The 15,016-nt window shown below is 37.5% G+C and overlaps 1 protein-coding gene across 1 annotated transcript; it reads left to right on the forward strand.

Moving 5' to 3' along the window:
• Positions 1-13,744: 13,744 nt before the first annotated feature.
• Positions 13,745-14,099, forward strand: LOC122736005 (60S acidic ribosomal protein P2-like). Its single transcript, XM_043977973.1, has one exon. The coding sequence runs from the start codon at positions 13,745-13,747 to the stop codon at positions 14,090-14,092; it is 348 nt and encodes a 115-aa protein (XP_043833908.1). The 3' UTR covers positions 14,093-14,099.
• The last annotated feature ends 917 nt before the right edge of the window (positions 14,100-15,016 follow it).

Raw genomic sequence — 15,016 nt, forward strand, 5'->3', positions numbered from 1 at the left:
ATTGGGAAGATATGGGTTCAAGTCCTGCCTCATACTGGCTGTGGGATGCCTGACAAAGCACTCAGTGCTATAGACCAAGAGTTGTAGAGAAGGTGCAGACCTCCATTGGTAGAGGGACTGTCCCTTCTCCCTCACCCCAAGGAGTTCCCGATATCAATGCAATTCTGAGTCTAGTTTCAATTCCTTCACTTGTATATAAATGGGGGTTAGGGGTAAAGCATATAGAAGGTCTTATTTAACATGATCTCATTCTGGAAAGCACTACCCAAAAAGAACCCTCTCTTTAGCCATGGGTGCAGTGACACTGAACTAGAGAACACTAAAGAATGGAGGGGTCTTACAAGAGAATGTGTCACCCTTAGAATAAGGTTTTCCAGAAGAAAACACAAATAAAGAGACTTAGTGGCATAGGGAACTTTTTTGGACAGAAAAGAGTTTGATTAACCTAGATAGTTTCTAAGTATAGGTGTTCAGGCAATTAAAATAGCTTTTGAGGTTAACAAAACAAAAGAAAAGGCTCCCCTTATTGATATGGAAATAAACTCAGGGATCCCTGGAAGTCCATTCCAGCCCCAGGAATTGGCACATTGTCCTCAGATTCCTAAAGATTGGACAAAGGTACTGCCTCTTCTATTGGAGGGTGATCAGGACTTAAGAGAAAAAAGATTGGATAGAGGGTGATGGTAATACAGTATTATTGTTGGTACCCTCTGAATATTCTCTCCTGGCTAAAAATCCCAGTGGAACCATCCTAGCTATGACCCTGTGCCCCAGAGTCACATATGAAATCCACCAATTCTCCATCCATTCCACCCCTTTTCATCAACGTTATTCCAAAGGGTAGGCAAGGAGGTGGCCTGCTCAGCTCACCTGTTTACAAGGGACACGTAAAAAGCAACATAAGTTGATCATTAAGCCAAAATTAAAGAGATGTTCATATGTTTTCTAAATACTATGTGGCTTTAGGTCAGCTCTGTTTTCTCCAGTCTGGTAGCTGGAATCCACAGATGCTGACATCAGTCCTCAATGAAAATAAGACATTCTACATCCTTCTGCCAACACAAGCTGTTCCTCTTAAATGCACATGACCATCTTCATCTTTAAATACAGACATCATTAAATACAGGCTATGACAGTGTACTATTTTTTGTCTGTTTTTACTGGATTCACTTTCTTTTTTTTTTTTTTTGGATTTTTTTTGGATTCACTTTCACAAAGACAAATCATAAACTTTGAGAGCTGGAAGGAATTCTAGTAGACATCTAATCCCTTAGATGAGGACACCATGATACAAAAGTGAAATAGCTTGTCCAAGTTCCTATAGCTAATAAATAGCAGAGTTGGGAGTCACACCCAAATTTTCCGACTCCCAATCCAGTGTTCCTTTGTGGTCATAGTATGAACACCCAATTGTTTATTCCTCATTCTGCATTTGTAAATTTTCTATGTTGCTTATATGTTTTAAATATTTAATTTTAAAATTAAAGAAAATCATAAAGCCTAAGGAAAGGATTAGAAGGCAGAAGAAAAGTAGTACTTCTAAAACTGAACAGAGTTCAGATCAGACAATTAATTGTCTGATAAGATAGCAGATTTCTAGGGGCAGCTAGGTGGATAGAGCACCGACGGTGGATTCAGGAGGACCTGAGTTCAAATCCAGCCTCAGTCACTTGACACTAGCTGTGTGACCCTGGGCAAGTCACTTAACCCTCATTGCCTGTAAAAAAAAAAAGTATATATAAGATAGCAGATTTCTTATCTGCCAGGGCACAAGTTCTCTTTACTATTCTACAGCTACATCCTTTCTGACCAACTACTTGCTATTAAAACCTACACTGGGGGGCAGCTAGGTGGCACAGCAAATAAAGCACTGGCCTTGGATTCAGGAGGACCTGAGTTCAAATCCAGCCTCAGAGACTTTGCACTTACTAGCTGTGTGACCTTGGGCAAGTCACTTAACCCTCATTGCCCTGCCCAAAAGAACAACAAAAAAACCCAACCCTACACTGAACTCACTATAATCCATCCCACCTAATTTACCTCTTTCTCCCTTCCAACTCAAGACCTGCTTCTCCCCTTTTTCCACCCCAGAGTTTGCATCTTTGGCTCTTTCAATACCCACCAATACTAGCTTGTCTGTCAGATCAGATAATTGGTCCTTTGGGGAAATCAAAATCATGCCTATGTGCAGGTAGTGGCACCTCGCTAAACCTATTTATTGCCCAGCAAGCTATTTGATATTTTCTGAATTGTTATTTTTTCAAAAAGACCAGTGACTAGGACTGCTAAAGATTCTTCACATGAAACAAGGAAAAGAATGACAAAGGATTATTAAAGTTTGAGGTGGTTAAGTAATGCCCCAAATCTCACATCTACAAATTTTAAACTTCCTTAGCCCAGTGTTTCATGCATAATATTTTGGCAGTTTCCAATTTAAGAGTCTTCTCCCTTTTTTAAATTACATATGATACTCCACTATTAGTTTTGGAAATAATTCATATGAGCTAAAAAAGCTATAGTTTCCATGGTGTAAAGTAAAGAAGAGATATCTGATTTATCTTTTCTCTCTATGTTAGCCAAGAACATATTTTCCTTTTTCCAGTCCTTTTTCTTGGCACCTACAAAACCAAGTTTTCAAATCTGAAATCTGAGATCCTACTAGATTTATCTCCCTGATTCAAACTGAAGATAAATGAGTTAATTTCAAACTACAAATAATACAATCTAACCTTGATTTGTGAAACACCCTATATACGTAATCTCTCTTGATCCTTACAACACCCTGTGACATATGTTCCACAGGTATTGTTACCCTCACTTTACAAATGAACTATGCAAGCCCCATAGAAGTTAGTCACTTGTCCATGGTCATATAGCTAATAAGCTTCAGAAGGAGAATTTTAACCCATGTCCCTTCTGTCTCCAGGTCCTGTATACCTCCCACTTAAGTCATGCCGCTTTTATGCCAAGTACTTGTGGTTTGGAATATATTGTCAAGATAGCATCACACAAAATCAATCATCCATTCCCACATCCATAGTTTAAATAGTTCTAGAGTTGTTGTTATGGCTCAGTTGTTTCAGTCATGTCTGATTCTTTGCGACTCCATTTACATTCTTCTTGACAAAGATACTGGAGTGCTTTTACATTTCCTTCTCCAGTTGCCATTTCCTTCTCCAGAGTTCTAAAGTACCATTCCCCAAAACACCAAGGTGATCTCAGATGTAAATTAACTTAAAAGAGAAGGATGAGCATTTCCTCTTCTTTCTTTCCCCTCTGGCAACAAGACAAAAGTCATATGGAAAGATTGAAGTAAACAAGAACAAGAAGTCTTAAATTATGTCAACTAGTGGAATTCTGGCAGATGTTGTGATATTAGACATGTGATTAATCTTGGGATGGGTGGGGCAGGGTTGAAGTGAGGAAAAATGCTAGGAAAAGAAACTACAATCCTTTTATGTCAGGTGAACTGAAATGTAAGGGAAATCATAGAGAAGCTTTATATTCTCAATAGCTCCATCTGGGCTCATCTACCAAACAACTTATAAATAAGTTATAATGGCATTCATCATTCTGCCGCTGCTAATAGAGCACATGTCAGAGCTTCAAGACTTAGAATTAAATGGTCCAGGTAATTCAGATAATAGCTGGTAGACCTGACCCGCTTCTTCCTTCTCTCCTTCCTTAAATCATTTCAGTACCTTAGGTATACAGATAGTGTGAGTTAAGACATCTGGAAGAATAGGAAGCTAAAAGGGAGTGTCAGAAACAATGCCTGTATGTACCGGTGACTGCAGACTCACTGAAAGGAAGTATTACACCTGCATGTCATAGAAGAGACCATTGGCTAAAAGAACCCATAGTCTTTGGATAACAATCTTTATCTGTAATAGCATCTATGAATTGAAATGATAACTTTATTTTGATTAAATAATGATAGCTCACAGTTACATAGCTCTTTAAAGTTTCCAAAGTGCTTTAGCTATGTTAAATCATTTGATGCTAACAATAACCTTAACAGGTAATGCTATTATTATTTTCATTTTAAATACAAGGAAACTGAGACTAGGGTCAATTGACCTTCTTAGGGTCATACAGCTAGTGTCTAAGGCAGGATTTGAACCCAGATTGAAATACATGGATTGAGAAAAGCATGTAGTGATGGATAAAAGGTCAGTCTGGGGATCAGGCAAACTTGGGTTCAACTCTTGACTCTGAAACATGTGACTCTGGGCAAATTATTTAACCTCTCAGGAGCCCAAACAATTCTTTAAAACTACAAGTTGCAAAGAAGTCAATGATCTCAATTGTTAGGAGGAAAGCAGTCAGGTTGTACATTTTATTTCCCTGTATTCATAATTTTAAATTGTATCTCATAAATAAACTCTGCTTTGATTATTTAGTTAAGAGGCTTCTTAATGCTTTGCTTATCAATTTTGGGAGTGGAGCAGTGTGGTGGAACTTTATAAACGGCCCATATTAAATTAATAGCAGTCAGATAGCCAGTTAGTCAAAAATCCCCAGATTAGTCATCCACAGATTAGGCCCCCCAAATTAGGCCTGTAGTTCAAAATATTTCTACAATGTATATACTATAGTTTCATTCTTTGTACATAGCAGGTTTTTAAAAATACTTTTTGATTGATTGATTGCAAGATACCTATATATCTATAGATATAGATGACAGACTGTGTAGTCCATAGGATAGAAGGTCTGCCTCCGAATCACAGTGGTATATGTTCAGGTCTCACCTGTGACATTTGCTTCCTATGTGACCATGGGCGAATCATTTAACCTCTCACTGTACTTGGCACCTCTGTAGGACTAAAAGTTTAAAACCAATCTGTGCATAAGTGAGTTTCCTCATCAACAGTTTCCCACAGCAAGAAAAACTCAAGCGTAGCCTGGAAACAATAGATATGTCATTTTTAACAGGGAGTCAGGGAGTCTAGGATACCCAGGCTCAAGTCTTCCCCCAGGCACATATACTAGCTGTGTGAAGTCATTTAACTTCTCAGGGTTCTAGGAAACTGTCTAAACCTGAAAATTACAAACTAGTTGCAGATCCATCAGTGGAAAGAATTTCTACACCAGGAATTTCTCCACAACCAATGAAATCACATGGCAAGACTCCTCTAGGCCTTCTGCAGCCACAACCCCACCCCCAAGTGCCACACACACACAAAAAAGTGTAATAGCATAGAAATACTTTGTGACATGTATTCAGATACTTTATGATTATAAATTTGCAAAGAAAATAAATTCCATTTGAGAACTATGTTGGTAGTTTCATTTAGTTCTCAGAATACTGATTCCATTTTAGAAACTTTTGATCCTGACTTTGTATTTACTTATCTAGTGACCATCACCTATAATTTACATATAGTTCCAATTCTTCATATCCTCTAATTCTTACTTCTAATTTTCTCTTCCTTTCTATAGGACTATGTGCAAGAATTCTATGCCCATAGGGTCCCCCAAATAGTTATCATTCATATAAAAATATAAGTAAATTGGAGGTAGGAGACTTCCAATTGAAGTCTGTGATCCTATAAATGGGCAGCACTCCCAAATTCCCCAGCGTAGTTATGGCCTTAGTCAACTGCCTTGGAGTTTTAGGTCAAGGTCATCACCCAGTTATTCAGTTTGTGGTTTTCTCAATATAATAGAGACATATGGCTAATGTGTTCTTAATCATGTTATTTTGTTTGTGCTCTGTTGCTGCTATCGCATCTCCTGAATTTTCTTCAGGCAATTACTGTCAAGTGCATTTAATTTCTTCTGTTATATATTAACACATTGCCAATGGTCTCATCCCTCTGGATCCTGGTGTACTGTAAAGAAATATCATTGAATTGGGGTTTCAAGTAGATACTGATAAGACTTGGTCTAGACCTATTCAGGTTGCTCATCCAGGGTATCGCAATCTCTCTGAAAAGGAAAGCAATTCTTTTTTCTCAGGAATTTTCAAATCATTCACAGATAGTGGTAGCTGGTTCTTTTTAGTCTCCCAATACACTTTCCAGTATTTATTTGCTCGGGAGGCCAACACAACCACAAAACATTTTATTATATTATAACAGTGTAGAAAGTGTGACAAGAAGAGACAAGCCAGCGGAAAGGGACAAGAAAAAAATAATTCAAGTTGCTCTAATTATCAACAATCGCCCATGTGGTATCTAAGATGCTACATCATCTCCCCGAGAAGATACATGCAAAAAAATATAAGCATCTTTTATAGGATACCCTCAGAAGTCCCTGATTTGCCCCCATTTACTCCATTTCCAGCCTCTCAGAATCACAGCTGAGGCCTGGGTTATGCAATAATAAGCACAGCTGAGTGTGTATGTGAGGGAGCCCAAATTGCTGCGTTTCTATTGCCATTGTCTCCATGTAGCCAAACCCCAAACAAAACTAAATTGCCTTTTAATTTACTAGAGTCTATGTCTCCCACTCACAATAGAGATATAAGTACAGGTTCATGAAGAAGGGGAGTATTTTATACTGATAGCATACAACACTATTCATCCAAGGATCTCCAAGTAAACAATTTTCTCAATGAAAAGGTTGGACTAGACAACATCTGAGGTCTCTTCCAGCTCTAAATTTATGATTCCATGCTTCTGTATCTGATTAAGCTGAGACCTCAAGAATTCACATCAGTTCTACAAACTCTCTTTCAAGCACCAAATTCCAACTCTACCCATGTTCAAGCCTGAACTGTTGTCATTAGACCCTTAATTTTCCTTAGCAGCTATTGTATCATGATACAGTGGAGAGATCACAAGATTTAGAGTTAGACAACTTGGACTCCAATCCTGGCTCCATGCAACCTTCGACAAGGCACATAACTTCCCTGGTCCTATAAAACAGGATAGGGGAGGGTGTTGGGAAGAGGGAATGAGATGGCCTACAGGAACTCTCAAGTCTCTCCCAGCTCTAAATCTATGATTCAGTGGTTTGTTCTAAAAATCTATAATGCATAAGTCTATCCACAAGTCATTGAAATATGCATTTAACAGTTCAAGCAAGCAAACACCAAGAAATATTAAGGAGATACAGGGATCTTTTTGTGTCTTCAGTCTACAAATGTGTCTGCATCTACTTTCCATGGAAATAGGAAAATACTATGGTGGTCGCAGTCTAAGATGCTTTCCTGTACTCTAGAGGTTTTTTTTTTAATTTCTCCATGGAAACCGAGCAGATCATCATTTGTTAACTTCTAGGACATATTAACTTTTTTTTTTAGTAACATGCTTTGCCTAATTATCTTAGAGAGTCGGTTTTAGGATGAGATTTGGTATCTATGTCTTTGCCATAGTTTTATGTCCATAATTTTTGGTGTACATGAATTGTTGGGGGTTTTAATGGATATAAATAATTTAGTTCAAGTAAAAATTTCAGTACTTATGGGAAAATGTCAAAAAGAAAACCCTATCTTATCAGGAAAATACTCTTTGTGGTACACAGTTATCAGATTTCTCCACAAAGATTTTAAAGAGGGTATTCAAAGTGGATCTAGAATGCTGGGTGGCAGCTGGTCTGACATGACAGACATGAATAAATGTGCCAAAGAAGCCCTTATGGTTTATTGGGTAATTACGGGAAGTGGCATCAGTGCCAGCCAATCAGACTGCTGGGCAGCTACTTCTAAGCCCACTTACTCTTAAAGTAGATCATTAAAAATGTACTTTGGTGGAGAAGCTTTGCTCCTACTCGGCATAAATAGTCTATTTGCAAAGTTAGTCATTTGGTCAGAATGTTGCACATCAGTGATGGTACAGTGAGCAACAACCTCAATATTACACAAGCATCTTACATTACAGGCAATTCAGGGCTAAGTTTTCAAACATAAGAGAAATGAATGAGCCTGCAATAAGCATGCGCCTGGCCGTTGTGAACCATAAAACCCCACATCAAACCATACAAGCTAGTTTATTTCATTTATTGTTAAAGGCTTTGAAATTTTGAGTCTGGATCTTCTGTACACAATGCAAAATAAATTAGTCAGGGGTGATGAGTGCTACATGGAAGAGGAATCTTAAACTGTGAAGAGAAATGCTGAGTCCTGGAAGTTCATTAGGTCACATGATCCCATCCCAGTACTGTGCTCCATTAACCAGTGAGATAAGGAAGTTTTAGAAAGAATGGAACATTTCAGGTAATAGGTGGTGGGAATAGACATTTTAAAATATTGAATTGATGTGAAATTTAACATATAAATCTACCTTCAAATGTCAGGTTGATTCCAGCTTCAACTTAATTCAATAAGGATTTATCACTTATTAGGCAAAATACAAGATACTGAGAATAAAAAAATGAAAAATTACCTGGTATATGCCCTTAAAACCTTACATAGAGTCAATCAATCAATCAATCAATAAGCATTTATTAAATGTTTACTATGTGCCAGGCACTGTGCTAAATGCTACCCCTTTTGAAAAGATGCAGTCCCTACCCTCAAAGAGCTTACATGCTATTGGGGGGAAAGACAACATGCAAATAAATATATACAAAGCAAGCTATAAAGAGGATAAATAGGGAATAATTAAAAGAGGGGTTAGGGGAAGCTTCCTATAGAAGGTAGGCTTTTAATTGGAACTTAAAGGAAGCCAGAGGGGTCAGTAAGAGGATTCCATGCAAAGAGGTTGCCTACAGGAAGACATATCATCCATACAAATAAGTAGGATACAAGGTGGAGTGCGATAGAGGAAAAGAGAGATCCAGGAAAAATTGCTTTCCCAAATTAGAAAAGGGAGAGACTACTTTGACCTGAGGAAAATGTGGGGAGAACAGGAAAGCCTCCATGGAGACATTACTTGAAGTTAATTTTAAAGGGGGAAAAAGGATTTCAACAAGTTGTAGTGAGAATAAAGTCAGTTTTATTACTTTAATAAAAGAGTAGAAATATTTGTCAACTTATGACTAACGCCATTTTGTTGTTTTGAGCCTCCATTTTAATTGAACTGTTTTGAATAAGTTGGTTTTTCTATAAATTGATTTCCAATAATAAAATAAGAATTCATGTGATACAATGCAGTTTAAAAAAACACGTGTTCTTAAACAACTCATAAACATATGAGTTGTCTACTAACACATACTATGAAGGGGAAAATATTATAGACAACTTTATCAGTAGTTCATGTAATTAGCTACCAATCAAATGATGTGATAGACAATCAGGAAAATCATAACTAAAAGGATGGAATACCCACCAGAGGTCTCGACCATCAGTCTGCTCATAGGCTATAACTAAGGGTGGCTCCTGTATTCTCCATACTTGAGATTCAGGCAGCCAATGTGCACTTAAAGACAGTGTTGATTGATGGAGACTTGCCAGATGACCATCTCAAAGGGAAACACAATCTTGTCATGAGTCCAGTGTGAAAGAAGTCTAATCTAATTGAATTTCAAAAGATCAGTTTAGTAGTTTGTTTTTTGGTTTTTTTGTGGGGCAACTTAACTGGGGTTAAGTGACTTGCCCAGGGTCACACAGCTAGTAAGTGTTAAGTGTCTGAGGCTGGATTTGAACTTAGGTACTCCTGAATCCAGGGCCAGCGCTTTAACCACTGTGCCATCTAGCTGCCCCGAGTAGTTTGTTTTTAAGAAGAGTATTGTCTGTGCCCAAAGAGCAATCAAACTGTACATACCCTTTGATCCAGCAATACCACTTTTAGGTCTGTATCCCAACGAGATCATAAAAAAAGGGGAAAGGACCTACATGTACAAAATTATTTATAGCAGCTCTTTTCATGGTGGCAAAAAATTGGAAATTGAGGGGATGTCTGTCAATTGGGGAATGGCTGAAGAAGTTGTGGTATATGAATGTAATGAAATACTATTGTGCTATAAGAAATGATGAGCAATAAGATTTCAGAAAAACCTGGAAAGACTTACATGAACTGATGCAAAGTGAAGTTAGCAGAACAAGAATACAATGTACACAATAATAGCAATGTTGTGTGATGATCAGCTGTGATAGACTTAGCTCTTCCCAGCAATACGATGATCCAAGACAATTCCACATCCAGAGAAAAAACTTGTGTATCTGAAAGCAGATAGAAGCATACCATTTTCACTTTATTTCTTTCCGATTTTTTCCCCTTTTGTTCTGTTTGTTTTCTCACAATATGACTAATATGGAAATATGTTTTACATGATTGCACATATATAACCTATTTCAAATTGTTTACCATTATAGAGAATGGGGAGGAAAGGGAGGAAGAGAGAAAAAAATTGGAACTCAAAAATTTTTAACAATGAATGTTAAAAATTGTCTATGGGAAAAAATAAAATACTGTTTATTTTTAAAAGAATATTGTTTGTGCACTTTGATAAAGTTTGATTACATACATCAAGAAGGATAAGTTTCATTATTGTTTTCATATAATTAGTATAATTAATAGTAAGTCAGTTACAAAAGTGCACCATAGGAAAAAAATATTTTTAAAAAGTGTACTGTAGAACACACAAATGGAGACAAAGAAAAATGGGGTCCAGGAACAAGTAATAAACTACATAGAAATGCATGTATGTGTTAAGAGTGCAATACAAGATCAAGTAGTTCAGTTTGGTTGGAATATGAATTGTATGAAAGGGAATGATTATATGTGAAATAAGTCCAATCTATCACAAAATTTGTGATAAGGAAAATAAGGAAAGTCAGGTACATAACGAGCAACCTAGATTTAGGGAAAGCAATTTCGATATTTTGCAGGAGAAGTTAACTCCAGAATGATGGGAAGTTCACAGAATGAACTTCTGAAGTAGACAGGGACAGAAATAGAGACAAAGATACAAAGATAAAGACAGAGAGAAAAACAAAGAAAAAGAGAGGAAGAAAAGGAATGGAGGAAGAAGAGAAAAAAGGAAGGAAGGAAAGGAAGGAGGGAAAGAGGAGAAAATATGTCTAATTTATTAATTGCTAGAGATTTTTATAAACTATTAATGCTTATATGTTTTCTCAAAGTATATATGAGTACATATGTACTGCATTTTGCAAACCTTATAGCACTAACAGCTAGCTGTTTATTATTGTTAATATTACTATTATTATTTTGTAGGCTTAATTCACTGCTTTTCTGATGGCCATGTTTATAATAAAATGATCTTAATACATTTATAGAAGGTGAAAGCAAGAGCAAAATACTGAGTAAGAATGAAAAAAGATATCACAGTCCTATAAGAATAGCGTCGGGGGGGGGGGGGCAGCTAGATGGCTCAGTGGTTAAAGCACCGGCCCTGAATTCAGGAGTACCTGAGTTCAAATCCGGCTTCAGACACTTGACACTTACAAGCTGTGTGACCCTGGGCAAGTCACTTAACCCCCACTGTCTACAAAAAAAAAAAAAAATAGAGTCTGGGACGCTAAAGCCTGTAATGAATTAAGGAAAGGAATGAATATTAAGGACAACAATAATGGGGAGGTAGCTATATTGGGTCAAAACCTGAATGAAAGGGGGCAGCTAAGTGGCTCAGCGGACAAAGCAGTGGCCCTGGATTCAGGAGGACATGAGTTCAAATCTGGCCTCAGACACTTGACACTTACTAGCTGTGTTACCCTGGACAAGTCCTTAACCCTCATTACCCCACCAAAAAAAAAAACCCAAAAAATTTAGATCAAAGAAGAAATGCATCATTTAGGACAAATAGCATGATGGCTTAAGAGAACACTGAGAAGGCTGAAATACTGACATCATTTTATTTCTGCTTTCCTCTTTCAACGAGAATAATCTCTGGATTGGGAAAGATGGCAAAAATAAATAGCAAGCAATATTAACTCAAGATAGGTGAAGAGATAGTCTGATAGAATCTATTTGCCCTCAGGAAGTTCAAGTCAATAGGCCCAGATAGCGCCTGTCAACACTATGGTACTAAAAAGTTAGCAGATTATACCTGAACTGTTGTAGGTGATTTTTAACAGACTTTCTAGAATAGAAGCTAGACTATAGGACTTGAAAAGATTTGGCTTGGGTTTTTTTTGGCAAAAGTGAAGTACAATTTGCAAACCATTTCCCAATGAGTTTGTTTTCTATTCTAAGAAAATTCTAAAAGACAATATTTAATGAAATGACTTACAAACATTTAGAAAAGGAAGCAGTTATCACAAAAAGCCAGCATGGCTTCATCAAATGGTGTCAGATCAACCTCGTTTACTTTTTCAATATGATAACTAAAGATATATTTAGATTTCAGTAAAGCATTTGACATAGTCTCTAATGCTATTGTTCTACACAAGATGAAGAGATGTGTGTAACCAGATAATACAATTCAATAGATTCAGAAATGGTTGAATAACCAGACCCAGAAAGAAGTTAATAGAATTCAACTAGAACAGTCTCCAATGTAGTGCCCCCACTGCCCTTGACCCAATACTGTTAGAAAAATTTATCAAGACCTTTGATGAAAGTATAGATAGCAAGTTCAATATAAGTCAAAAATATATCATGGTGGCCAAAAAAGTTAATGCTGCCTTAGACTGAGTTAAGTAAATACTTCCACTCTGCCTGACCAGACCACATTTGGAGTATTTATGCTCATTTCTGGACAATATTCTTTAACAATTTTTTTTTCTTGTGGGGCAATGGGGGTTAAGTGACTCGCCCAGGGTCACACAGCTTGTAAGTGTCAAGTGTCTGAGGCCGAATTTGAACTCAGGTCCTCCTGACTCCAGGGCAGGTGCTTTATCCACTGCGCCACCTAGCTGCCCCCTGGACATTATTCTTAAAGAAAGATTTAGTCAAGATGGAATTGGTTCAGAGGAAGCAACCAGGATGGTCAAAGGGACATAGATCATTCCATGCAAAGATTGCTACTGAAATTATGATGCGGATGAAGCTATTTATATCCATTTAAAGCAAACAATTCACATACACCAAAAATTATAAGCATAAAACTATTGCAGAGACATGAATACCAAATCCTACCCTGAAAGCAGCTTTCTAGTTTAACTAACCAATGCATATAACTTTTTTTTAAAGGTTCTTAATATATCCAAGGCAAATAACAATGATCTCCTCAGTTTCAAAAATACAAAATCAGAAAAAAATTCATTTAAAATAATTATAGAATATATAAAATAATTGGAAATCTACCTACCATGACACACACAGGAACTGTATGAATATGACGGACAAATCACTCTTTACAGAAATAGACGGGGCAGATAGGTGGCACAGTGAATAAAGAACTAGCCCTGAATTCAGGAGGAGCTGAGTTCGAATCTGGCTGAAGACACTTACTAGCTGTGTGACCCTGGGCAAGTCACTTAACCCTCATTGCCCTGCAAAAAAAAAAAAAAAGAAGAAAGAGAAATAAAAACAGACCTAAATAATTGGATAAATATCAATTACTCATGGATAGGATAAGTCAACAGGACAAAAATGACAATTTTAAAATTTTCACTTATTTTATTATATAAGATGCAATATAAAATATTATTTTATAGAGCTAGAAAAATAATACCCAACTATACAGAGATAAAAGGTAAAAAAAATCTCAAGGAATGTCATGAAAATAAATATAAAAGGAGACTTAGCAGTACCATATCTCAAACTATATTGAAAGCAGTAATCAAAAATAGAGAGTTAAAAATGAAGAGGTCAATCACTGGAATCAATTAGATATGCACCATACGCTTTCGCGGCGTATTTCGGTGGTGGTTGAACTCGCCCTGGGCCCCGCAGCTCCCGCAGCTCCAGACCGCGAACTCTGCACTGGACTGAGTAGAGCCTAGACCGTGGACATGCGCTACATGGCCGCCTACCTCCTGGCCGTCCTCGGGGACAACGACTCCCCTAACTCCAAGGACCTGAAGAAGATCCTGGACAGCGTGGGCATCAAGACGGACGAGGAGCGCACGAAGAAAGTCATCGGCGAGCTGAGCGGCAAGAACATCGAAGATGTGAACGCACAGGGGAGCGGTAAGCTGGCCTCCATGCCCTCCAGTGGTGCCGTTGCTGTTGCTGCCAGTGCTGGTTCTGCTGCCCCAGCTGCTGCTGGTGCTGCCCCTGCTGCTGCAGAGGAGAAGAAGGAAAAAAAGAAGGAGGAGTCAGAAGAGTCTGATGATGGACATGGGCTTTGGTCTCTTTGACTGAGAAACCACCCTGATCCTGGAGTGAATACACCTTTTATTTAAGAAAAAAAAAAGATGTGCACCATACATAGTGTAGCATTTATTAAACTCTAAGATCCCCAGCTATTGGTGTAAAAACTCATTGTGTGACAGTGGACAGCTAGGTGGTATAGTGGATAGGGCACTGACCCTGGAGTCAAGAGCACCTGAGTTCAAATGTGACCTCAGATACTTGATACTTACTGTGTAACCCTGGGCAAGTCACTTAACCCCAATTGTCTCAAACATCTGGGGCTATCTTCAGGTGTCCTGACATATATAGCTTGCCACTGAACCCAGGTGCCTCTGGAGGAAAGAGTGAGGCTGGTGACTGCATAGCCCTCCTTCACTTAAATCCAATTCACTTCAAGCCATGACATCACCTTCCTGATGTCATTGTCCCCTTTGAGAATGAAAGATAAACAACAACACAACATTGTGTGAGGAAAAGTGCTGGAAAAACTGGATATCAGTCTGAAAGAAATCTGTTTTAGATCAACTCCTGGTACATTATACCAAGATAAGCTCAAAATAGGTATATAAATTAGGTATAAAAGGTGATATTATAAACAAATTAGAGGAGCAAGAAAAAAAAAGTGGTCTTTTGAGATGTATGGATAGGGGAGGAGTTTATTACCAAACAAGGAATAGAAAGGATCACCATTTCGATTGTACAATATTAATTATTTTTGCAAAATCAAATCTAATGTAGTTAAGATTAGAAGGGAAACAATTGGAAAAAAGCATTTTCATCAAGTTTCTCTGATAAAGGTCTCATTTCCAAAATAGTTAAGAAACTGATTCAAATTTACAATAATAAAAGTCATTCTGTAATTGGAAAATGGTCAAATGGTATTTTCAGAAGAAGAAATATAAGGTTATCAATAACCATATGAAAAAAAT

Source organism: Dromiciops gliroides, chromosome 1, assembly GCF_019393635.1.
Source record: "Dromiciops gliroides isolate mDroGli1 chromosome 1, mDroGli1.pri, whole genome shotgun sequence".
NCBI classification, from domain to species: Eukaryota; Metazoa; Chordata; class Mammalia; order Microbiotheria; family Microbiotheriidae; genus Dromiciops; species Dromiciops gliroides.

Coding starts and splice junctions, on each gene's coding strand:
- LOC122736005 (XM_043977973.1), top strand. CDS start 13,745: ATGCGCTACATGGCCGCCTACCTCCTGGCCGTCCTCGGGGACAACGAC.